Here is a 23,795-nt window from a genome sequence, read left to right on the forward strand (position 1 = left end):
TGAAGGGCAAAGTGAATTTATTCCAAGATGTCCTTCTTGAGAAGCCACTGCCCACAGGCACTGGGTCCTTTAGCACTGTCTGTAGTGTTTCTGGTTAAGGCCTGGGTGGGTAGAAAATTGCTGCAGGACCCCATGGAGCCCCACCCTCAACCCACTCCCCCAGAAGAGCTGAGGAATGAGGGTTACGCATGCCTCCAACACTAAAACAGGCCACAGGAAATGACTCAAAGGGCCTCTCCAGGGTTGGCCTCACCAAAGGATTCCTTAGTCACCTGGTGTGGCTGGTTGTCATTCCCTTCCTCCACGGTCCTAGTGGAGAAAAAGCCAAGGCCTACACTGGGATACAGAATTTGTAAAGGCCACATAGGACACAGCTTAGAACATTCCTGAGTTCAGATGGAGCAGAAGCCAAGCCTCAGCTATTGTCAGACAGGATGTACATACAGTCTGTCCCTAAGCATTGCCTCACTTGCCCAAGTCTTACTTCCTTTGGAAGCAGATTCAAAGAAATAAATGGGGCATAGCAGGCTGAGATTTCCCACAGGGGAAAGAGGAAAAGGAAAGACAGCTCCAGGTATTGCCCAGCTTCATTGCAAAGCATCAGGAGGAGGCCTCATTCCTTAGAAGTTGCAGGCTCAAGCCCTGAGTATCCACTTCCACCAGGTGGACGCTGTAGTTGCCAAGGCCCTGGATAGGAGAGAAGGTGCTTAGAGGGCTCTGAGCAACTCTCAGGCCTTCTAGAGGCTGGACTAAGGCAGCAGGACCAGGGGGACTTGTAGATGCAGCCCCTGGTAAGTTGGTAGGCTCCAGTGAGGTGTCTCACCCCCACCAGCTACCGACTCTGACACTCTGTTGTACCTCAGTCTTGGCCAGCACAGCTTCCAAAGCCTCCTTCTGCCGTGGCTCCTTGGTCAACAGATAGAGAAAGCCCCCACCACCTGCCCCTGCCAGGCTCTGGCCATGTACATGGGGAGCCAGGACATCCATCATTCGCCGCACAGCCAGGGGCTCACAGCCTGGAGCCATGAGCTTCTTCTGTTCCCAGTATGAGGTCAGGTACTGTCCCAGTAGAGGCAGGCTTCCTGGAGTTGGGGCAAAGAAGGGAGTGGCATGCCTGGGCCAAGACACTCAACACCCACTGGTAGAGGAAATGCAGTGCAAAGAGGCACTATACCGGTGTCCCGATTGTCCCAGTGCTGCACTGGCAGGAAAGAGGAATAATAAAGCTCACTACACAGGGCTGAGGACTAATCCACAAAAAGCAACTGACATGGTGCCCACCCAGCATAGTCAGTATTCAGAAAACACTGTAGCCACACACTTGGAACCCTGCTTAGCTCTGACTTCCATGCAACAGGATGAGACTCTTTCCTCATCTGCTTCCTGTTATGTGGTACTGAAGGGCCTTTCTCATGAGTCAAGTTTTGTCCACATGGTTCCTATCTTACGTGTGAGATCCTGGAGGGGACAGACGGAATGCTTCCATCCCTGGAGGCCTTCATACCTTGGGCCTATGCCAAACCTAGAAAGGCCCCTAGCCTCTAAGATCCATACTGTCAAGGCTCCTGCTCTTCATGCCCCAACCTCCCTTGGAAGGAACACCTCACCTTGGCGGAAGGCTTCTGCGCACTCCTTGGTCTGCTGCACCAGACTGTGGGCATTCTGTACCACAGCAGGCAGCCGGGCATACCAACTCCTCAGCACATCCTGCAGGTGGAGCAGAAGAGGTATGATGAAGACCCAAGCCCCGCTGTGCCACTGCCTCCCTCATCCTAGGCTTGGGCTCACCTGCAGTAGATTCCGTGCCAGGCGGGTTTTGCCAGTGTACACCAGGAGCAGGTGGTCATTGAGCTTCTGGACAAAGCCCTCGGGCACAGTGATCTCTTCGACCTCCACCTTCAGTGGCAGCTGGGCCCGGGAGTGCCCCATCTTGATGCCAGGCATTAGGCCACCCACCTGGTCCTGCCAGCCACCTCCTGCAATCCCGGGGCCCTATCATTGTTGGAGCCTAAGTGGCCCAACTTCACTATTCCAGCACAAGCTCCTGACCCTGCATCCGTGGCTGAGACCAATATGGGAAGACAGTTCCCCCACTCCAGCTGGGACAGGTAAGCTATTCAGCTTCTGTCCCCATACCTGGGTGCAGCCCAGTCCCAGCAAGGGAGAAGGCTGCAGTCCAGGGCCAAGTTTAGTATTCACAGGCCTCAGTGTGGAATTCGGGTAAACCATATCAAAGAACAACTGTAACTAACCCTCCCTTCCTGGGAAGTTAAAGCCAGAAGAGAGGGGATAGTAATTCCCGTAGCTAATGGTCCCCTCTTGTCTTCTCAGTTTATGTTGGAAATAAGCTTTTCAGTATTTCTAATTTTTTAATTTAACTTCAAAGATGAATACATCTTGCTTTAGTAATAAAAGTTATGAATTTCTTCCCTTTGAAGCTATATAAGTGACGAAGTTGGGCAAAGTAGCACATGCCTATAGTCCCAACTACTTAGGCTAAGGCAGGAGGATCAACATCATTTATTTAAAAATAAATAAAAGTAACTGAGCACAGTGATGCACACCTGTAATTATAGCAGCTTGGGAAGCTAAAAGCAGGAGGATTACAAAATCAAGGCCAGCCTCACGAACTTAGAAAGACCCTGTGAGATTCTCAAAATAAAAAATAAAAAGGGCTGGGGATGAAGCTCAGTGATAAAGTGCCCCTGGGTGTAATTCCCAGTACCAAAAATAAACAAACAAAAGTGGCCACATGTTATGGCACATACTTGTAATCCCAGCAACTCAGGAGGCTGAGGTGAAAGGATCACAAGTTCAAGGCCAGCTTCAGCAATTTAGTGAGGCCCAAATCAACTTAGCAAGACCCTGTCTCAAAGTAAAAAATTTAAAAAGGACTAGGGATGTAGCTCAGTGGTAAAATGCCCCTGGGTTCAATCCCTGGTACCAACAAAAAATTTTAAAATACTGACAGAACTTGAGTTGCTTCTGAGACAGGCTTTTTTTTTTTTTTTTTTTTTAAATTTTTAATGTTTATTTTTCAGTTTTCGGCGGACACAACGGCTTTGTTTGTATGTGGTGCTGAGGATCGAACCCGGGCCGCACGCATGCCAGGCGAGCGCGCTACCGCTTGAGCCACATCCCCAGAAACCTGAGACAGGCTTTTGATAATTGAGAAAGGGCCTGAAAGGATTTAAAGTACAGAATGCAAATGGAAAGAGGAACTGGAACTTTCTAGCTAAAACACAGTGATAGGATACAATTCAAAATGTCAAAAACCCCTTGAAATGTGCCCCTCTCCTTCAGAGCACTTAGTGCGGTTTAACAAGATACACTCACTAAAGTGGTTATTGATTAATGTCCATCTTCTTTATACACTATGACTTTTAAAAGCAAGAACCATGTTTTTCCTCATTTGATCCCCAGTAGATTCTCAATAAATAGCTGTCAGTTGACCAAATGAAGAACTTGAATAGCACACCCCAAAGGAAACTGAAAAGAACTCTCTATCTAACCCTTTCACTAATGACTACCTGTTATGGACTATGAGTCATTTCAATGAAAGCAGAGGGCTGGCTGCAGAGGAAGAGGAGTATGGCTGCCATAATCCAGCATCTGTGGCAGTTTTATTCCAGAGCCATGCTGGAGACCAGGCCTGGGTGAAATGAACAGCCTAGGATCTGGAATCAGACAAGTCCCTGACTGCTCTATTGATGCATGATTCCAAGGCAACACAGCATCCAGGAGGAGAGAGGCCTGGTGCCAGGAACATCCGATTAGATCATATCCTTGGTTGGCCCTTGCTGCTCCTCCATATGGCTGGAGAGCAGCAGGGGTACAAATGACCAAGAAAAAGGCACATTGCCAAAAGGGCAGGCTGAAGTCTCTCCTTCACTCCATACTGTTTTCCCCACTGACCCTGAAGGACAGTCTGGAAGCGGGAAGAGTAAGAGAAACTAGTGACTCGTGCCCACAGATACCCAACACACATGAAAAGCGCAACAGATTCTGGCACTCAGTAGGTGGTTATAAGACATCAGCACCTTCAAGATAGAACATTTCAAGTTGAAAACCACTAGAGAATATCAAAGTGATAAACTACAACCATTTTAAGGAGCAGTACAGTTATGTGGCTGCTGGAAAATTCCATGTAAACTCAGGGGATCTCCCCAAGGCCTTGGGAAAGATAGCCCCACCCTGGGCCATCTCATACCTGTGGTGAGCACCTGCTCCAGGTGTAGAACTGCATGTATCAGGGCCTCCATGCCCACCACCCGGCCTGCAGCCCGCTGCAAGGCAGCCAAGGCAGCACCTGCCAGGATGCTGCTGGTACCTGCAGGGCACAAAGGAAGGCATTAGGCATGAACCACCTCTGCCGGGCCAATCCTGCCCCACTCTTTGGCTGTGCAGAGGTTAGGGAGGGGGGTTTGCAAGCCAAGCTAGAGAGCTATGATAAGGCAGGTGGGCAGCAGGGAGCCAGAGCCCACTCACCAAGGCCGGAACCATGGGGCAGCTCAGACCAGGTGTGCAGCTCAAAGCCACCCCCAAAGGTATGCAGCAGTTGTTCACGCAGTGGGCGCTCAGAGTGGATGTGCACAATCCCCGCACAGATAAAGGCTGCCTTCAGGAGGGCCCCTGTAGAGGAATAGGCACAAAGTAAATAATTTGGTTTCTTGTGACACAAATCAGATATCCCACCAAACCTTGCAACTTCCCAGTCTGGGATAGGGTTCATCTGGTGGAATAAAGTCCAGCAGCAGCACAGGCCCCATCCTCAAGCCACAATAGGGTCTCTAACATGGGCAAAAGTGTCATCTCTATTTCTTTTTTTTTTTTCCCCAGTTGCAAATGGACACAATACCTTTATTTATTTGTTTATTTTTATGTGGTGTTAAGGATGGAGCCCAGAGCCTCACGCATGCTAGGCAAGTACTCTACCGCTGAGCCACAACCACAGCCCCTCATTCTATTTCTCGTGCCTGTATGTGCCTAGGCAGGGTGACTTCCAGCCCTTTCCTTTCCTTTGGGGGCTCTTCAACCATACTGGCTAGGTCCCAGGAGCCTGCAGTCCTATCTGGAGAGAGCTCCAGGTTCTGCCCCGACCCTGGCTGGCTGCATATGCCATCCCCATCCACAGATGTCCTGACCTGGGGCATGGGGCTGGCAGTAATCCTGCAGGTCGTCCAGGCTCCGGCACACTATCTTCACAGCCATCTGATCCTGCCGAGGCCCCACGGCCAGCCACAACTCAGGTTCTAGGATGCGACGTGCCCTGGCCCCAATAGGCCGGCGGCCATCTACTCGCACAGCCAGGCCCAGCACTGCCCCACCATGCTCATAGGCAAGCGGTGGTGTGTCACTCCAGCCCCCTGTAGAAGTTTGACAAGCTGGTCATGGAGCCTGCCAGCCTGGCCCTGTGTGATTACTGTCACCCCTAACCCCAAAAGGAGCTCACCAGAGAAATCCACACGGGCTGGACACTCAGCTATCACCCACTGCCCAAGTGCTGGCAGCTCCACTGGCTCCATGGAGACAAAGTGCTGGGCTGTCATCACAGCCTGGCGGATCAGGATCTGCCCAGCCCCCTCATAGTGGCGGGCAGCTCGCACCAATAAGGCTGGCCTGCCCAGAGGGAAGGAAGATAGCAACATGGCACCTCAAGCTGGGGGCAGTTAGCCTGGATGACCCACCTGTCTCTGGGCTTCCACCATCAAGGGCTATTTCCCTGGATGGCCAGGGGCTTCTCAAAGGGTTGTGACTTTCATTAGTACCCACCTGCTCAGCCATTTGTCCCTCTCCTGGGCAAGTGCCTCCACACCTGCTGCCAGGTCTCCACACTCCAGGTATGAGAAGGGGCGCATCCATTCAGGATTCGCAGCTGGCCCACTCCGTAAGCCTCCCTGGCCCTCTGCCATGCAGCTCAGTACATCCGCCACACAGGCCAGAGCACGTGCTACCACACCAGGATCTCCTGCCCTCGCTGCAACTGGAGGTTAGGAGTTAGGGATGACAGGGAAGGAGCTTATTTCCAACACCCTTTGCTCCCAAAGACTACTCAATAGTCCCCAAACACTCTGGATCCCTCACCCCTGCCTGTGAATGTACCCTATTCTCTGCCCGGCAGAAGTTCTCATCTTGACAGCTCCAGCCCAAATGTGCTTCTTCACTCTGACCCAGGACACCCACAGCAGTTAAGAGCTCAGGTTCAGCGGTCAAACCACCCAGGTTCAAGCTCAATCTCCCCAGCAACTAGCTGTGTGGGAGAGTGACTTAAACAGGGACCATTAATGCTTCACAGTTCCAGTGCTTTGTGGGACTATGAATGAGGCACTACCTCCAAAGTAAAGGCTCTAAGCCCCCAGAAAATATGTGTGGGGCCTCAGACATACACCCTGGCACCCAGCATAGAACATGCAAGTTTGCTCATGTTTCTAGGACCCAGAGACTAAGCAACCAGGCCATAACCCTGACCAAATTTCCCACTGATAGAGATGAAGTTTCCCAAAAAGCTAAGTAAACTCCATTGGGTGTCTCCACTGCTGTGAAGTCACATGGCTCCTAGTCATGGCAATTGGTGCATAGGGCATGCAGGACCAGCGACCCTGGGCTGACTCACCCTGGTCCAGTGTGGCCAGCAGTAGCCCAGAACAGCCCTCATGGACAGCAGCCCGGATTAGTGGGCACAGGCTGAGGTCCTGCCGGTTCTCCAGCACATGCTGTGCCTTATGCAGAGCCTGGCGGAAGAACAGGTCCCGGCGGGAGGCCAGTGTGGCTGCCCGGTCCAGGTGCGGCTGCAACTGCTCCCAGGACAGGCGCCAAGAGGCTCGCCAGGCCCTCAGGGCTTCACCCCCATCCTCTGGGGGATCCAGCATCCATAGCATGTCCCGGGGCCCCAGAGCCCTCAAAGGATGGAGCACAGGAAAAAGGCGGGCACTGAGAAGACAACGCTCTGCAGGGGGTGTGTCTGGGTCCCACAGGTCCCAATCTCTGAGGTGGGGAGAATCACATTAGTAAGAGGGAAGCCAAGGGTGCCTCCTCCCGAAACCCTGACCTGCCTGCCAATTCATGGGGACAGTATAAACTCCTCCAGGGGCAGCACAGAGGACAGTTCAGAAAGCAAGGCCATGCTCCACAGGTCACCGAACAAAAATCTAAAAGTCGGAGCATACCCAGGGGTTTGGAGTTGCCCAGAGGGAAAAGTATTGGCAAGGATCCAGCTGCCCCAAACTACCCCAGGCCTGGAGGGATGGTAAGGGGAATGGTAAGGGGGATGGTAAGGGGGATGGGGCTACTGTAGGGCAAAGAAAGGAATAAGCCACAAAGAGGCCACCCTAGTTGCCTGGGCCCACAGAGCATGCCAAGGCATCAGCTTACCGAATGCCTGTCTTCTTGAAGAATTCATTCCAGGACATGTTGAGATATGTGCCTTCCCCCTGTCTCTGTGGGAAGAGGAGGAAGCAGTCAGGGTTGTGGGGACCCCAGAAAAGGATTAGGGATTCTAGGCCAGAGGGCAGACTGCTGCTCCAGCAAGGACTAGAGGAGATGTGAGCACACACCCAAGCAAATTCTGAAAAGACCTCGATACTCTGCTTGGGTGCCTAGAATTTGGAGCAAAATCTGGGGTTCCACGTCTGATCTTTCACAGCTGACTCTGTCTCTCTGAATCTAAGTCTCCAGCCTGCAAAATGGGGGGAAAAAAAATCACCCAACCCCCTCACAAGGCAGACAAGCAAGAGGCAAAGGCCTGTTGAGACCTCCTGGCCATAAGCACCCACAGTCTACCGCTAAGGCCAAGCCTCAGAGGGCCCAGGGTGGGCTGGGGCCCTCAAAGCCTGAAGATGGGGGTGAGGAGATATAAGGCAGATACCTACTTCCCAGCTGTCCAGGCGGCCAATCAGGGTGAAGGCACAGCCTAGGGAGCCAGGGAGCCGCACATGGTGTCCCTGCAGGACAAGGTCACGCAGCTCCAGGCCATGCAGTGCCTTGGACTGTGCTACATCCAAGCCACTCACAAAGCAGCCAGTACCAATGTGAATGGGTCCCTGGTGGGGAAAAGGAGAGGCATCCTGGGTAGACAAGCACACAGGCAAGCCCCCAACATGTAGGACACTGGCCACTCTCAACCCGCCCCTACCCATGCTCGCAGGCCTCACCCGCAAGTGGCAGTGCTGCAAGACACTCCCAGGCCCCAGGTGAATGGCACCCTCCAACAGGCAGCTGACTACAGAGCTCCGGGCCCCCAGGAGCTGTAGTTTCTGTGAAGCCAAAGAGAGAGGTCTTAAGGTTGAGAACCCAGGGCTGACCTGACCCTCCCCAACAACAAAGCATCTGGGTATTGAACACAAGGCCCACTGTTCCCATGTCCTTTGGCCAGCCAGACCCCTCTCTGGACCTGTCCTGGCCCCAGCCTGAGGCCTTTCCCATCTCACCTACCCAACATCCTCCAACTCCAAGGCCACCTCTGAATTAGCCTGCCCCTTTCCTGAGCATCATGGCACTAACCTAGGTCCATATCTTCATATGTACCTCTCTCCCCAAGCAGACCCCACAGAAAGGTTGTCATTAGTTTCTCAATCAGGCGAACCATAATGTAAAATCCTGACTTGGTCACTTAGCAGTTCTGTGGCCTTGGGTAAGTTACTCAGCCTCTCTGAGTCTCCCATGCCTCACGTATAATAGAGATGAAAACATCTACATTCCAGAGTAATTTGTTCAAGGTGTATTGGTCCCTCCCTAAAGCCCACATCCCACCCGACCCCAAGCACCCAGCAGGTACCTCTAAGGAGTAGGTAGGTCTCACCTCCACCTGGGAGTGAATGATCTGGGGCCCAGAGACCCCAGGCAGTGTGAATATGTGCAGGAATTCACTGGCTGAGGTGGTCATGTAGCTATAACTGCCGTCAGGGATATACACTGTAAAGACAAAAGTATGACCCCAACCCCATGCCTGCTGTAGGTCAGGAGCCAGACTGGGTCTCCTGCCAGCACAGACACCTTCATTAGACACCTCCCCCACCTCCCTCTGCACACGCTGCACCTCTGGCAGGGCAGCTGTGGTGATGAGCCTATTGGGTTAAGGGGAACCTGAAGTCCAGAGGTTCCACAACCTGCCCAAAGCCCTACAGCTAACAAGCGGACACAGCAGGATTGCAGTCCAAGAAAAAAGAAAAGCAAAGATGGGAGAAGAGGTATCTCAGTGGAAGGGCTCTGGATGGGGAGGGTGTGATTGTCTAGTCTATGAGACACGCTGCCTGGTCCAGAATGCAGAGGACAGCCTCATTCTGGGGGTCCTCCCTCCCAGGATCTCTCCAACTCAGAGCCAATGGACAGTACCCACCCATGGTGAGAGGCTGGTCACGCAGCTCCCTCCACAGCTGAGCCCGGGCACCCTGCAGGTAACCTGCTATCTCCATGTCACCCTGCCCCATTTCTGGGGGCCTCCCAGCCAAGAAGTCCTCCCTCTTCACGTTTCGAGCCATGCAGAACAGGATGTCGAAAAACAGGGACAGCTAGAGCAAGGGTAAGAAGCATAGCTATTGGTGGGGCAGGGGTTGGGACCCACAATCCCAAGGTTGAGCTAGGATGGTCCCATCAGCAGAGATGCTGATCCAGAGAGGGGAAGGGGCTGAGGTCATATACCACCTTGTCCCCATCCAGGGACCCCTAGCTGCCCTCCCCCAGTTACCTGAACAGGCCGGGCTCCAGAGTCCAAGCCCATATAGGTGCAGGCATCTAGAGGTGGGCTCACGTGGGTGGCCAAGAGGTGTTCAGCAGTCTCCACAGAGAAGAAGACAACCCCAGAGACCTGGAAAGGCCCCCAAAAAGGTCACGTAGCACAGGTGCTGAGACCAGGCTCAGGGATGACCGGCTGGGCCCAGGGAGGATAGATGCCACACCAGTCCCAGTCTTCTGAGCCGCCCCAGCACCCAGACTCCAGGCATACTTGGGGCAGCTCCCACCAAGACACTTTTCAATACTCCTCCCAAGCCTAGTTCTCCACCTTCCCCACAGTCCAGTCCCCGACACTTCCCCACTACTCCCATCTTGTCCTTCATTATGGAAAAATCCTGAATTTGCTTCTCTACGTCCTGCCAACTGCATTCCCTGACTTCCTCACATTCTGGTTCTAGGCTTTCGGGTTCAGGACAAACCCCAAATTCCAAGGCTACCCCTTCCTCAGATTCTGGCTACAGCTGCTCCCCTAAAAGCCAGTTCTAGATCATCCTCAGATTCTGGTTCTAGCCTGCTCTGGAAGCTTCCAGAATGAGTGTGGTTTTTCCCGAGAGAGGAAAGCAAATTCTCCCTCCCATCCCAAAATGTCCTCAAAGACCCCCATCTGGAGCCCAGCAGCCATACCAGTGGCACATGCCCATCAGGCTGGATACACCGCCGTATCTCTGCATCAGTGCCCTGGTAGTAAATGTCCAAAACGAAGCCCTATGTGGGGGGATGTTCAGAGTTGGAGAAGGGAGCAAGAGAGGACACAGAAGGCAATATTGCCATAGGTATCAACAAGTGTTCTCCAAATGAAAACTTATCATGCAAGTCTGGCAGGCAGCAGCACACTCAGGGGACACAAGCACCTAAGAATTCTATCCACAGAGGGTGAGAACCAGCTTTAATCGTGGGTACTGCCTGGGAGCCCTACCTGAGCCTGGCAAGCAGTCAGACTGAAATGCATCTGTGGCAAAAGGTAAGTGAGCCCAGAGTTGTGGCCATGGAAAAGCACGGCAGGCTCAAGACCATGCTGGGACCAAGGACCAGATCAAGACCAGGACAAGGGGTTTCCTAATGCATGGGACTTGAAGGCCATCCCAGCCAGCTCAGCCGTCCCCAGAGGCAGTACCTGGGAGTCAGTGAAGTAGACACCATGATTCAGAGCATAAGCTGGGCTCCCAGGAAGGGCGATCACTCTGGCTCCCCGAAAACCATCCCAGCTGATCCCTGTGGAGTAGCACATACAGGAGGCTGCCAGGGGCCCCAACCCAAGGCAAGGAACCCCCAGTTACAGAGAAGCAAGAGCCCAGGGCTGGGTATCTGGGCACCTCTAAAGGGAATATGGATATAAATAAAAGGGAACATGGTTTCCAAAACCAAATGGACACTCCTCTAGAGAATAACAACCCTTATCTCCCAAAGTACTTCCACAAAGCCCTGTGGGGTGGGAGGGGCAGCACTGCTGAGTCCATTCTATAGACAGGCATACTGAGTCGTAGCAAGGGAAAGCCTGCCTCCCGGGCTTCATCTCTATATCCTAAGCCTCCCTTCTGAAGGCCCAGAAACAGAATGGGCTAGAAAGGTAAAGCCTACCCTAGCTGTGGCAAGGGAAGGTGATCCCAGGCCCTTTCAGACTTACCAGGGTTTGAAGGAACAGACAGCAACATGTCAGTGCTGCAGACCCACACACCTGGGGGACAGCCTGGGCCCAGCTTCAGGGGATAGGAAAAAAAGAAAAAGAGAGAAAGCAGCTGGATGGCCTGGCCCAGCCCTTTCTCTACTCCCTCACAGGCATGTTGGCCTGTTTCACATGCCCCAGCAGCAAACTCATCCCAGGGGAGTCTACTCCTTAAGTAACAGGGGCCTCTCAAGACCTATGGTACCAATGATCACCACCCTCTGTCCCACCTAGAGCACACCTTCCCTCAAGGTGGCCAAGACCAAATTGAGGCTATAACAAATTAAATACCTGAACTTTCTGGGGTCTCCTATCTGAACTGGCACAGACCTTATCTGGTGGCACAGTATGGGAGAGGTGGCTCTAGTCAGGAAAAGGCCCCTGGGCCACCATGTGGCTTACCCGGTGGGTCATGATATCCAGCAAGCAGTCCAGGTTGCAGACCAAGGCCTCCACAGGGGCCTGGGGGTTCTCCACAGGGAGGCAGGTAAAGGCCCGGCCACAGTCATCAAAGGGAAAGTCTCGACCCTGGGTGGGAGCAGGGATTGGTGAAGGAGCTCTGGGGGCAGGAAAACTGGGACACCTCATCATCTGTGCAAGGGTGGCAGTCATCGAGTATAAGATGTATAAAAAATGTTTTCTTAGCAATTTCCCTTACAATTTTTTTAATGAACATGATTACTATAAAAAAACCAGAAAATTCAAATATGCAAAAAGGAAAACTATCCCTCAGATACTAACTACTGCCCTAATTTGAGATACATTCTATCAGACTTTAATTTATACTTTAAATGATTTTTTTTACAAGAATGAGATGATTCTCTGGGCTGGGGTTGTGGCTCAGTGGCAGAGCGCTCACCTAGTACGTGTGAGGCGTGGGTTCGATCTTTAGCACCACATAAAAAATAATAAATAAAATAAAGGTATTGTGACCAACTACAACTAAAAAAACATTAAAAAAAAAAGAAGAATGAGATGATTCTGATAAGGCTGAGGCAGGAAAATCACAAAGTTCAAGGCCGACCCTGTCTCAAAATAAAATAAGGGCTGGGGACATAGTTCAGTGTAAGAAGACCTGGGTTTAGCCCAGTATCACCAAAAGAAAAAAAATTAAAACTGAGATCATTCCACACAAACTTCTGTCACAGGCCTTTTTCACTGAGCACTTGGAGTAAGCCAGACCCTGTTTTAAGTATTCATGTGGGTCATCTCAGCACGTCCATAACCACGTTCACATCTACATGAAGGAGGAGTTGTTGCTGTTCTTGCTTTATATATGAAGACACCAGGATGTAGCTTAGTAGCACAATACCTGCCTAGCATGCACAAAGCCCTACGTTCAACCCCAGCACCATACACACATACAACAGATGAATGTCTAGTGACTTGCCAAGGTTACTGAGTTGGTAGGTCTCATTCTAGCTGAGCATGGTGGTGCACACCTGTAATCCCAGTAGCTCAGAATGCTGAGACAGGAGGACAGCAAGTTCAGCCTCATCAATTTAGTGAGACCCTAAGTCACTTAGCAATACCTTATCTCAAAATTAAAAAAATAAAAAGGGCTGAGAATGTAGCTCAGTGGTTAAGTGACCCTGAGTTCAATTCCTGGCACCAAAAAAAAAAAAAAAAAAAAGTCTCATTCTAGGTCAATGCATAAAGATAGACCTTTTAATCTGTCTGAAGGACATACTGTATATATTTAGCCAGTTTCCAATTTTTGGACATTTTGATTGATTCTGATTCTTTGGGATTTGCAAAATGAACACCTTGCACATGCACAATGAACACCTTTCACATGCATAATGGTAGACAATTCCTCAAGTACCACCCAACCCTGAGAATCAGGGTTCTGATGCTTTACATTGCCCATGCCCATAATTCCACTTACCATGTGTAGGATGAGGATCCAGGATGAATGCAGGACATCAGATGTGACCACCTGTCAGGAGAGAGAGAGCCCGGTGGACAGAGGCCTTGAGCAAATGGCACCTGGAGGAAGACCTGTCTAAGGAGGGACTCCGACACAAGTCCACTCAGGTACCAAAAGGACAAAGACCAAGTCAAGACCAATGGCCCCAAACAGGGGAGAGGCAGCCCTGGCCTGGGTAAGGGAGCCAGCAGCTCTCTACCTAGGCCACCTCCATGCCCTCAGTTTGGATAGGCAGCTGTAGGCAATGACTTGAGGCCATACAGCTGGGTGACTCAGGGAATGTCAGCTACTCAGCAACCAGTGTCCCCATCCCCTACCCATGCCATCTCTGTGACCACCCTCACTCTCCATGCTATGCAGACAAGGTGACCAAAAGTGGCTGGGTGTGTGTGAGGACACTGACTCACATGTCCCAAAGGAGGGCCACATCTCAGTTCCAAACAAGTATGACTGACAACCCAGGATAGCAAGATCTTTGAACACTGCTTCTTGTTTGTTGAGGTTTTTTTGTTGTTGTTGTTGTTATTCTTTGTTTTCCATTACTAGGGACTGAACCCAGGGATACTCTTCCACTAAGCTATATGCCCAGCCCTTTTTATTTTGAGACACAGTCTTGCTAAGTAGCCAGGGCTGGCTTCAAACTGGCAATTCTCTGCCTCAGCCTCCCAAGTAGCTGGGAATCTTCAAACTTTTAAAAAGCCAGAAAACCTCCCATTGAGATATTGGTTCCAACTTTCTAAAAACACTACAAAGGCAGACCCTGCCTTCTGCTCTCACCTGGGCGGCATGGCAGGGATGAGTCTAGCCAAAGTACAGATTCTAAAGCACAAGCCAAATGCTGACCTGGTCAGGGCAACAGAGCCAGAGAGGTGGAAATCTTGGAAATTATCTGATTCCAACAAGAACAGGGCCAGAGGGGCAGCAGCTGGGAATCACTCACGGTGAAGCCTGCACGGGCACTCAGGTGCTCAGCAGCCACCAGCAGCGCATTAAGGGTAGCTCCTCCACTGCCCACGCGTGTCTCAGGGTCCTCCACAGCCAGTAACAGTGTCCCAGTGGGGATCTGCTCCCGCTTTTGCCTCACTTCCAGCTCTGTGGTCAAAAAGTATGCTGAGACCTGTCCCCCAACCTCCCGGTCCAGGTCCAAAGCACCTGAGCAAGCCTAGAAATAGTCATTGATTTCTTTGACTTAGATTTTCATATGGATGCTTATCAGATAAGTAAGAGTAACCTCTTACTCCCATTTTACAGGTGAGAAAACAAGCACAATGAAGGGCCAGGTCAGACAGGAGATCAGTTCCTGGGGCTGTAGGGATCTGGCAAGGGAGAGGATGGGGAAGGTTTACCTTGAGGGAAAGGTGGGGAGGGGGTGTCACCTACCTCTCTGGAAGACCTGCACACTGTCCTTGTACTGGCATGTCAGGATGATGACTGTCCAATCAACCCTCTTTGGCTGCTCCATTCTGGCCAAAGTGGAAGAACTTCCTGAAGCAGCAATAAATTGTTGTGTATGATTTTAATTGTTATACACTAAAATTCTTTCTGATATATAGTCCTTTGAATTTTAATACAAGTATAGATTATTGTGCTCACCATCACAAAAACTCCCTCATCCTATTACTTTTTGGTCATACCCTCCTCCCTCCCTAACCCCTGATAACTATTCATCTGTTCTCCATAGCTATAGTTTTGTCTTTTCAAAAATGTCAGATAAACAGAATATGAACTTTTGAGATTAGCTTCTTTCCTTCAACATAATGCCTATGAGACACAGATTGATAACTGATCCTTATCTTTTTTTCTGCCAAGTAGCATCCCCTGGAGTGCAGGTACCACAGTCTATTCATTTGTTCACTCACTGAAAGATAGTTCAACTGTCTCCAGCTTTTGGCAATCATGAATAAAGTTCGTTCTTTCTTTTTTTTTTTTTTTGGTACTGGGGATTGAACCCAGGGTGTTTAACCACCAAGCCACATTCCTCCCTAACCTCCTTCCTTGCCTTTTTAATTTGGAGACAGGGTCTCACTAAATTGCTTAGGGCCTTGCTAAATTGCTGAGGCTGGCCTCAAACTTGCAATCCTCCTGCTTCATCCTCCCAAGTCACTAGGATTATAGGTATGCACCACTATGACTGGCTAAAATGAAGTTCTTATTTAACCTTCAGGTACAGATTTGTGTGAGTAGCATACTTCATTTCTCTAGGTGGACATGGGAAGTGGAATTGCCAGATCATGTGGCAAGCATGTTTTGACTTTCTAAAATGTGAGTGAGTCAGGCATGGTGGTACCTGTAATCCCAGCAACTGGGGGGACTGCAGAAGGAGGACTGCAAGTTCAAGGTCAGCCTTGGCAATTTAGTGAGACCCTGTCTCAAAATAAAAAATAAAAAGGGCTGGGATATAACTCAGTGGTAAAGAGCCCCTGGGTTTAATCCCCTAATACAATAATATAAAAATGCAGGTATGTAGCATTTCCTGTGAGAGCACACTTAGGAGGTAGGAAGTGAGGCAAGTGGGACAGGATTGATCTCTGGTCCCATCTTAAGCAGGGGGCTGCCTTTTCTGTAACAGGAGCCCCTCATCACTCAGTCACCAGCTTCAAGCTGGGGAAGGGATGGAGAGGAGTACCTAACCTCCCAGGTTCCGTAGGCTGGGGAGATTGCCTGGAAAGGGGGCAGCCAACACAAACACTGACTTGTGGGAGGTGTGCAAAACCTGTTGGAGGGGGCCAGGGATGTGGTTCAAGCGGTAGCGCGCTCGCCTGGCATGCATGCGGCCCGGGTTCGATCCTTAGCACCACATACAAACAAAGATGTTGTGTCCACCGAAAAAACTAAAAAATAAATATTAAAAAATTCTTTCTCTCTCTCTCTCTTAAAAAAAAAAAAAAAAAAAAAAAAACTGTTGGAGGAAATCCAGACACTCAGGGACCTCCTCTCCCAGAGGCTCTGAGGCAAGAGGGGTTGCACCCTACCCATCAGTCATCTTCCTCCAAGGTACTGATAAGTGGTGGGAAACTCCAGCCAAAGCTATGGCCTCACCTGTACCCCCAGGCCAGCCAACACTCTAACCCATGGGAAACCAAACTGACTGTACAGAGCCTCTGCACTCCCACAACCATCTGTAGCTGGATCCTGAGATGTGCCCTAGTATTTGACTCTGGCAGGGATCTGCTACTATCCTACAAAGCAGCACACCTGTCACCTCTTCCCTCCAGCTCCTAAAGCTCAGTGTAAGAAAGGTCAAAGCACGCCACATGCCACTGTTCAAGATGTGCCCTATGTATCCATCCAGTGGTTAGCCCACACCCCAGCCAAAAGCCAACTTGACACCTGAATCTCAGCAACCAGTCTCTTCTTATACCCGACTCAGCTGCCACCAAGCCCATAGTTATGGCTGATTTAGCAACTCCCACGCTTCTCCCGACTTTCAGGAAAAGCCTCTGTCTACTGAAAGAAACTGCTCTGCTCCCTGCTAAGCCCAGGGGGGTAATCCAAAGAAATCTGACCTAGAAAATTTAGCCAGGCATATGAGGGCAAACACATTCCCTAGGATGCCCACGTGGCTCTCCCTGTGAAGGGAACAGCAAGGAACTCCACTGTGGCCACAGTTCACTGTGTGGCCTAAGGCACCTTGAACCCTCTAGGTGTCCTGAGGCAGAGAGTATAACTGATAGACACACTCCCACCCCCCACACCCCCTGCAGTCTGAATCTACCTTCCTGTCTACATGGAGGCTACTCTCCACAAACTGCTCCCCACAAATTCCTCAGGGTAGACCCAGACTCCTCTGACAGCCTGACACAATGGCACATGCCTAGAATCCCAGCAACTCAGGAGGCTGAGGCAGAAGCAGCGCAAGTTCAAAGATAACCTTGGCAACTTAGTGAGAGCCTGTCTCTAAACAAAAAATAAAAAGGGCTGGAGATTTAAAAGAGCCCCTGGACTCAATCCCCAGTACTATAAAAATAAAATATAAAGGGCTGGGGATATTGCTCAGTTGGTAGAGTACTTGCCTAGCATGCACAAGGCCCTGGGTTCAATCCTCAGTACCACAAATAAATAAATACTTAAATATTTTATATATATATATATATATATAAAATCAAGACTCCAGTGACAGGCAAATGTGGTTCCAGGACTCCCCAACTGAAACTGCTTTCCAACTGCACTGTAGTCGGAGTCTTCCTACCCATCCCTCCCTCCTTCCAGGACTCTATCACAAGGGTCAGACCTAGATTTCACATTGGCAGCTCCACCACCTCCCCAGCTCGCTCCCCTTTTTCTTCCCCCAATAAAAGCTCATAAATCTAACCCCAACCTACTCTGTTTTTCCAAGGATCCAAACTAACATGAAGAAGATAATGTCATCTCCTCTTAGAAACCTAAGGGGAAAATCAATGTAAGAACCTCTAAATTGGGTCTGGGTGCAGTAGCACAAGCCTGTAATCCCAGACACTTGGGAGGCTGAGGCAAGAGGATCACAAGTTCAAGGCTATCCTTAACAGCTTAACAGAGCCCTGTCTCAAAATAAAAAAGTAGGGCTGGGGTTGTGACTCAATGGTAGAACACTTGCCTAGCATGTGTGAAGCACTGGGTTCGATTCTCAGCACCACATACAAATAAATAAAATAAAGGTCCATCAACAACTAAAAAGTATGTTTAATAAAAATTAAAAAGTAATAATAATAAAAATAAAAAAGGGCTGGGGATGCAACTCAGTAGTTAAGCACCACTGGGTTCAATCCCCTGAACCAAAAAGAAAAAGGAAAGTTATCTCTTGTACCAAAAAAAAAAAAAAAAAAAGGAAAGTGTGGCTTAACAATGTGGTGCAGGCCTGTAATCCCAGCAACTAGGGAGGCTGAGACAGGAGGATCTCAAGTTCAAAGCCAGCCTCAGCAAAACGGAGGTGCTAAGCAACTCAGTGAGACCCTGTCTCTAAATAAAATACAAAATAGGGCCAGGGATGTGGTCCAGTGGTCAAGTGCCCCTGAGTTCAATCCCAGTAAGGGATTAAAAAAAAAAAAAAAAAACAGGTGAAAACACCCTGCCTTACCTAAGGCCATACAGAGCTAGTAGAGGCAGGCAGAAGTTTCAAACTCCAGTATTTGTGCTCAGAAATACAGAAATCTTAGAACACACATCATAATTATTCCAATACTCTGCCCACTTTCTTTTTTTTTTAATATTGTTAAGTTGTCAGTGGACCTTTATTTATTTACATGTGATGCTGAGAACAGAAGAACCCGTTGTCTCACACCTGCTAGGCAAGCGCTCTACCACTGAGCCACAACCCCAGCTCCCTCCCTCTGCCCACTTTAAATAAAACTTCATCTGCTGAAGCTAAAACTTTTTTTTTTTTTTTTTTTTTTTTTGTGCTGAGGATTGAACCCAGGGCCTTGGGCTTGAGAGACAAGCACTCTTCCAACTGAGCTATACCCCCAGCACCAAAGATAAAACATTTTTTAATGTCCTCGGCAACACACTGATAGAGTGGGGGAGCCAGGGAGAGACTAAAATAATAAGGCCTTCTCATATATAGTGAGATGGGCCAGGCAAGGATTTTGCACATTTTAGCACCACGAAGGGGAAAAAAAAAAAAAAAACAGGCTTAGAGAGGGCTCTAATTTGTTGCCTTCTGGAAAACAGGTAGAAAAGAAGCAATAATGTAAATTACACAAACGGCATGCCTTGGAGATTTGTGCATAATAATGAGACCTGATGGGGTAAACCGAGGCAGGAGGTGGCCTCAAAGTAAAATCAGAGCGGCGTCTGCATTCAGCGCCCCACCTGCCTCAGGGGTCGGGGGCGTGTCCCTCCGTGTCCCAGGCGTCCACAGTCCCCTAAACTTCCGCTGAAAGACCCAGGCCATAGGGAAGTAGGACAGCGGAAGTCCCCTGGTGTAGGTGAGCGCCCGAGGGTGCCGGCAAAGCTCTCGAGACTCTTCCCTGGGGGGACCTGGGCGTGCGGCGGGTCGCAGAAGGCGGTGGGAGCCCGCGGGAGGACTGCGGAGCCGCGAGGAGTCGCGCGCACCACGTACCTGCGGCCGCCGGGCGCTCGCGGAGCCAGCTCTTTAACGCGGGGCTGGTGTCCTCTCGCGGAGCACCCTGGGAAATGTAGTTCGGCCCTGCGCCTCTCGGATAGGTTCCGGCCGCCCGAGACGCGGCCCTGAGCCTGGGTTTCGGCCAGCGTGCAACTCCGCGCCGCTCTTTGCTAAAGGTGGCGTCTTCAGATCCCCGGGGAGCTGGCGTTCTCAGCTCCTCCCCAAGGAGCCTGTGCTTCTGAAACACGCAGGCCCGTTTTCTGTGACTCGAGGTTGCACGCTTGGGTGTATTGGTTTTGTTTTTTTTTTTTCCCAACTCCCCTGGCCGAATCCTTAGACTGCGGTTCGAGCGGAGCTGGTGGGTGGGAATCACAGTTCTTGCGGGAGCTTAAGTAGCTACAGTTAGATTGATTAGCAGTTAGCAATGCTGCTCCTGATTTCATCACTTGGATTCTTTCGGAAAAAAACTTTCCAAATCTACAGTGGGAAGAAAAACCTCAGGAGCTTTTGCAAAAGTTGTGAATGAAAACATCCCAGAGTGTAAATTTCTAGGGTCCTGGAAACTAAAGTAGGCGCATCAATGTAATGAAATACAATGCAGCAGTTAGCTAGAAAGGCAGGGAACGATGTTCAAGACATCTTGTTAAGGAAAAAGAAGCAAGTTGTAGAACAGACAGTATGTACAGGAAGCCACTTGCGTAGAAAGTAATGTGTAAGAACATAGCATACATATGCACAAGAGCAGGACTGAGGGGGCTGGGGGTGTAGCTCAGCGGCAGAGCGCTTGCCTCGGACTCGTGAGGCACTGGGTTTGATCCTCGGCACCACATAAAAATAAATAAATAAAGTAAAGTAATGTGTCCATCTACAACCTAATTAAAAAGCAGAACAGGACTAAGAGGAAAGCATCAAGACAGAGGCTGCTACAGTTGGGGATGGGCAAGGAGGACTTGAGCTTTATCTGTATTATTTTGCTTTCCAAATCTGGTGCCCTTAATAAATAGCCTGTGGGCTGGGGTTGTAGTTTCAGTAGTTAGAGCACTGCCTAGCATGCCTGTGTCCCTGAATTCCAGCCGCCGCACCCCGGAATTTAAAAAAAAAAAAAAAAGTAGTCCAAGAGGCTCCCGAGGTCGATTTTTTTTTTTTTTTTTTTTGTACTGGGGATTGAGTTTAGGGCACTCCCACTGAGCCACATTCCCAGTCCTATTTTGAATTTTATTTAGAGACAGGGTCTCAATGAGTTGCTTAGCGCCTCAATTTTGCTGAGGCTGGCTTTGAACTCCATCCTCCTGTCTCAGCCCCCAACCCCTCTCATCCGCTGGGATTACAGGACGAGGTCAGTCTTTTTTTTTTTTTTTTTTTTGGTATCAGAGATTGAATTCAGAGGGACTGGACCACTGAGCCATATTCCCAGACCCTTTTTGAATTTTATTTAGAGACAGGATCTCACTGAGTTGCTAAGCGCCTCCCTGTTGCTGAGGCTGGCTTTGAATTTAAGGATCCTCCTGTCCCAGCCTTTCAGTCGCTGGGATTATAGGCATGGGCCACCATGCCGGGCCTGGCCTAAGGTCAGTCTTAATGGAAATAGAGAACCCTGTTGTCACTCAGTGTAACTTTGGCCAGTCACTTAGCTACTGTATCTCCCTGTCTCCATTTGTAAAATGAGTTAAACAGTATCAAATGACCGCAATTCTTGTGTTTGCTTTACTCCATACTAAATACTACCAAATTTTTTTTTTTTATTATTTCTGCCATCATTATACCCATCCTGCTCCATTAACACAGAATTTTTGGTTTGTTCACTATTGTATCCTCAAGCCCTAAGACAGTGCCTAGGATGTTATAGTTAGAAACAATTTGTTTACTGAAGAGCAGACTTGAGTTTAGTTCCCCCTTGAGTCATGTCCCCTTTTTTCTTGGCCCAGGCCTCCTATCATTCCGACTTCAGTGCCTGCTCACTCTTCTGTGAATCCAAGAGGCCTCCAGGAAGCAAAGTGCTACCTCCCTAGTTACTGTTCTCAGCAATGCAGATCTCCAGCTCTGCAGCAGAGCGGCAGGCAGAGATGCCTGCTGCTGCAGCTTTGGCAGCACCTCAAGAACACAGATTGTGTCCCCAAGGAGCTCAGAAGCAAAGGGCTTCACTTCATCTGGAAGGGCAGACCTGGGCGTGGGGGAGGGACGGCTCCAGGGCTGTTCTAGCACTTCCTCATCTGAGAAACAAAAATATAAGGAAGGTTTATTTAAATGAAGTCCCCGAACTCTGGGTCTGGATGGGTAGCTCAGTGGTTTATTCCCAAACACTGCAGAAACAAAAAAAGAAGAAGCCAGATCCAATCCCCAGTGCCAAGAAAATAAAACAAAGCCCTCAGTGCAATCTGTAACCAGCAGACAGACTCAAAAACATGTAACTTTTTGTATGTGGTGGCACTGTCTGGGGTCTACAGAGTGCAAAAGTACACTCTACTGGGCTGAGGATGTAGGTGGAATCTGTTCATTAAATCCGAGGGTGTGAAGTTGAGAATCTTCAGAGTTTCCACTCCTTCCTTCCTCTTGAGTGCTCAAGTCACTCAACTTCTTCGAGCCTCAGTTTCTTTGTCTGTAAGATTCCAATAGTATTTGCTTAATCAGGTGATTGGGAGGACTCGATAATCTAATGCACATAAAGTGTTTAGCACAGGGTCTGGCACACAGTAGGTATTATGGTTTAGATGTGAAGTGTTCCTTCAGAAGCTTAGGTGAGACAACGCAAGAAAGTTCAGAGGTGAAGTGATTAGATTAGGAGAGTTGTAACATAATCAGTGGATAGTCCTATGATCTGCATTAATTTGACAGTAACTGTAGGCAGGTAGGGTGTGTTTGGAAGAAGTAGGTCACTGGGGGCTTCCCTTTGGGTCTTCCCAGTCCCAGGGCAATGAACTGGGTTGTCTATGGACTTAGACCTCTGAAACCGTGAGTGCCAAATAAACTTTCCCCTCCTCTAAAATAATTCTTGTAAAGTCTTTTGGTCTCAGCAGTGAAAAGCCTGACTAAAACAATAGGTATCCAACTCCTATTTATTTTTATTTCTTTATTTTCTTTTATTTATTTAGTTTTGACACAGTTCTCCCAGGGCAACTCTCCCACTGTGCCATACCCCCAATTTTTTTTTTTTTTTTCTTTTGTGACAGGATCTCACTAAGTTGCTGAGGCTAGCCTCAAACTTGTGATTCTCCTGCCTCTGCCTCTTGAATTACTGGGATAACAAATGTCTCAACCTCACCCACACTCCTTAATCTTTTTTTTTTTTTTTGGGGGGGGTGTGTACCAGGGATTGAACTCAGGGAAACTCAACCACTGAGCCACATCCCCAGCCCTATTTTATATTTTATTTAGAGAGAGGGTCTTCCTGAGTTGCTTAGCGCCTCACTGTTACTGAGGCTGACTTTGAACTCACCATCCTCCTGCATCAGCCTCCCAAGACACTGGGATTATAGGCTCACACTCATTAATCTCAAGCAAACAAGCTTCCTGAATGACAGAGTCCAGTAGCAGGAAATCTTTCTGAAAGCCACAAATGCCAATAGAGATATCTTAGGTTGAGGTCCTAGTTGAGGGCCAGAGACAGAGATTTTTATGCAAGTGACTTATTGAGCCAGGGAGAACGCAGGACAGGGCAGAGAAAGAAACCAGCAAAGATACCGGTTCACCCAGGTCTAGCCCCAGTCTGATCTTCAAGGCTAATCTCTCTCAAAAAGCAAGGAGATAGACTTTGTACCCCACATCAGCCATTCATGGACCTTGGGCCACTGGGGAGTAGGGGAAGAAAGCATACTTCACAGGCATCTCTGGGCAAAGCAGCTCATGTAGGCTGAAAACAGTTCCCCAGAGGAGCGTGAAGCTGTGACAAGCACTGAGGATGGGGGACCACTGGAGTGAAGGGTTGACCCTGGGAGGGACACCAGAAGCACTTACACCTGGGGGACCAGTGAAGAGATGGAAACAGAGAAAAGAAAATGAGAAGATACTCAACTTTTCTAGGTTTTTTTTAATGATCACTCTTTTTAAATATATATATTTTAGTTGTAGTTGGACACAACATCTTTATTTTGTTTTTATGTGGTACTGAGGATTGAACCCCAGGGCCTTGAATGTTCTAGGAGAATGCTCTACCGCTGAGCCACAATCCCAGACCTCTTCTAGCTCTTTCAAGGAGAAAATTAGAAAAAAAAAAAAAAAAAAAAAAGGTATAGATTTTGTCTTTTTATTGTGGTTATAATAGCACCTAACGTGAGATCTTCCCTCTTAGCAGGTTTTTAAGTGTATGCTATAGCACAATGTTGTACAGCCTGATGTGGTTTCAAATAATTGAAACTCAGACTTGAAAGAATAACCAATCATCCAGCCTTTCCTGAGAGCTATTAAATGTACTTCATCATTAAGTGGTCCCTTTCCCC

At 49.2% G+C, this 23,795-nt stretch overlaps 1 protein-coding gene across 8 annotated transcripts; it reads right to left on the reverse strand.

Moving 5' to 3' along the window:
* On the reverse strand, window positions 1-19,402 carry Fcsk (fucose kinase). 8 transcript variants are annotated; one of them, XM_076839239.2, is made up of 24 exons: window positions 19,360-19,402; window positions 14,703-14,807; window positions 14,263-14,414; window positions 13,281-13,331; window positions 11,795-11,983; window positions 11,354-11,426; window positions 10,844-10,941; window positions 10,354-10,434; window positions 9,683-9,802; window positions 9,335-9,506; window positions 8,798-8,910; window positions 8,151-8,252; window positions 7,869-8,039; window positions 7,372-7,436; window positions 6,614-6,984; window positions 5,773-5,983; window positions 5,453-5,619; window positions 5,145-5,366; window positions 4,489-4,632; window positions 4,211-4,330; window positions 1,789-1,976; window positions 1,608-1,707; window positions 859-1,082; window positions 1-687 (listed from the first exon to the last, which is right to left on the reverse strand). In XM_076839239.2, the coding sequence occupies exons 2-24, from the start codon at window positions 14,782-14,784 to the stop codon at window positions 601-603; spliced, it is 3,303 nt and encodes a 1,100-aa protein (XP_076695354.1). In that variant the 5' UTR covers window positions 14,785-14,807; window positions 19,360-19,402; the 3' UTR covers window positions 1-600. The 8 variants fall into 8 exon arrangements, 7 of the variants coding, with proteins under 7 accessions (XP_076695354.1, XP_076695352.1, XP_076695353.1 ...); XM_076839237.2 differs by lacking the exon at window positions 19,360-19,402 and adding an exon at window positions 19,110-19,338 and having other exon boundaries at window positions 11,795-11,920; XM_076839238.2 differs by lacking the exon at window positions 19,360-19,402 and adding an exon at window positions 19,110-19,338 and having other exon boundaries at window positions 7,869-7,940.
* Window positions 19,403-23,795: the final 4,393 nt, after the last annotated feature.

The sequence above is a fragment of the Callospermophilus lateralis genome, chromosome 18 (assembly GCF_048772815.1).
Source record: "Callospermophilus lateralis isolate mCalLat2 chromosome 18, mCalLat2.hap1, whole genome shotgun sequence".
Classification (NCBI taxonomy): Eukaryota; Metazoa; Chordata; class Mammalia; order Rodentia; family Sciuridae; genus Callospermophilus; species Callospermophilus lateralis.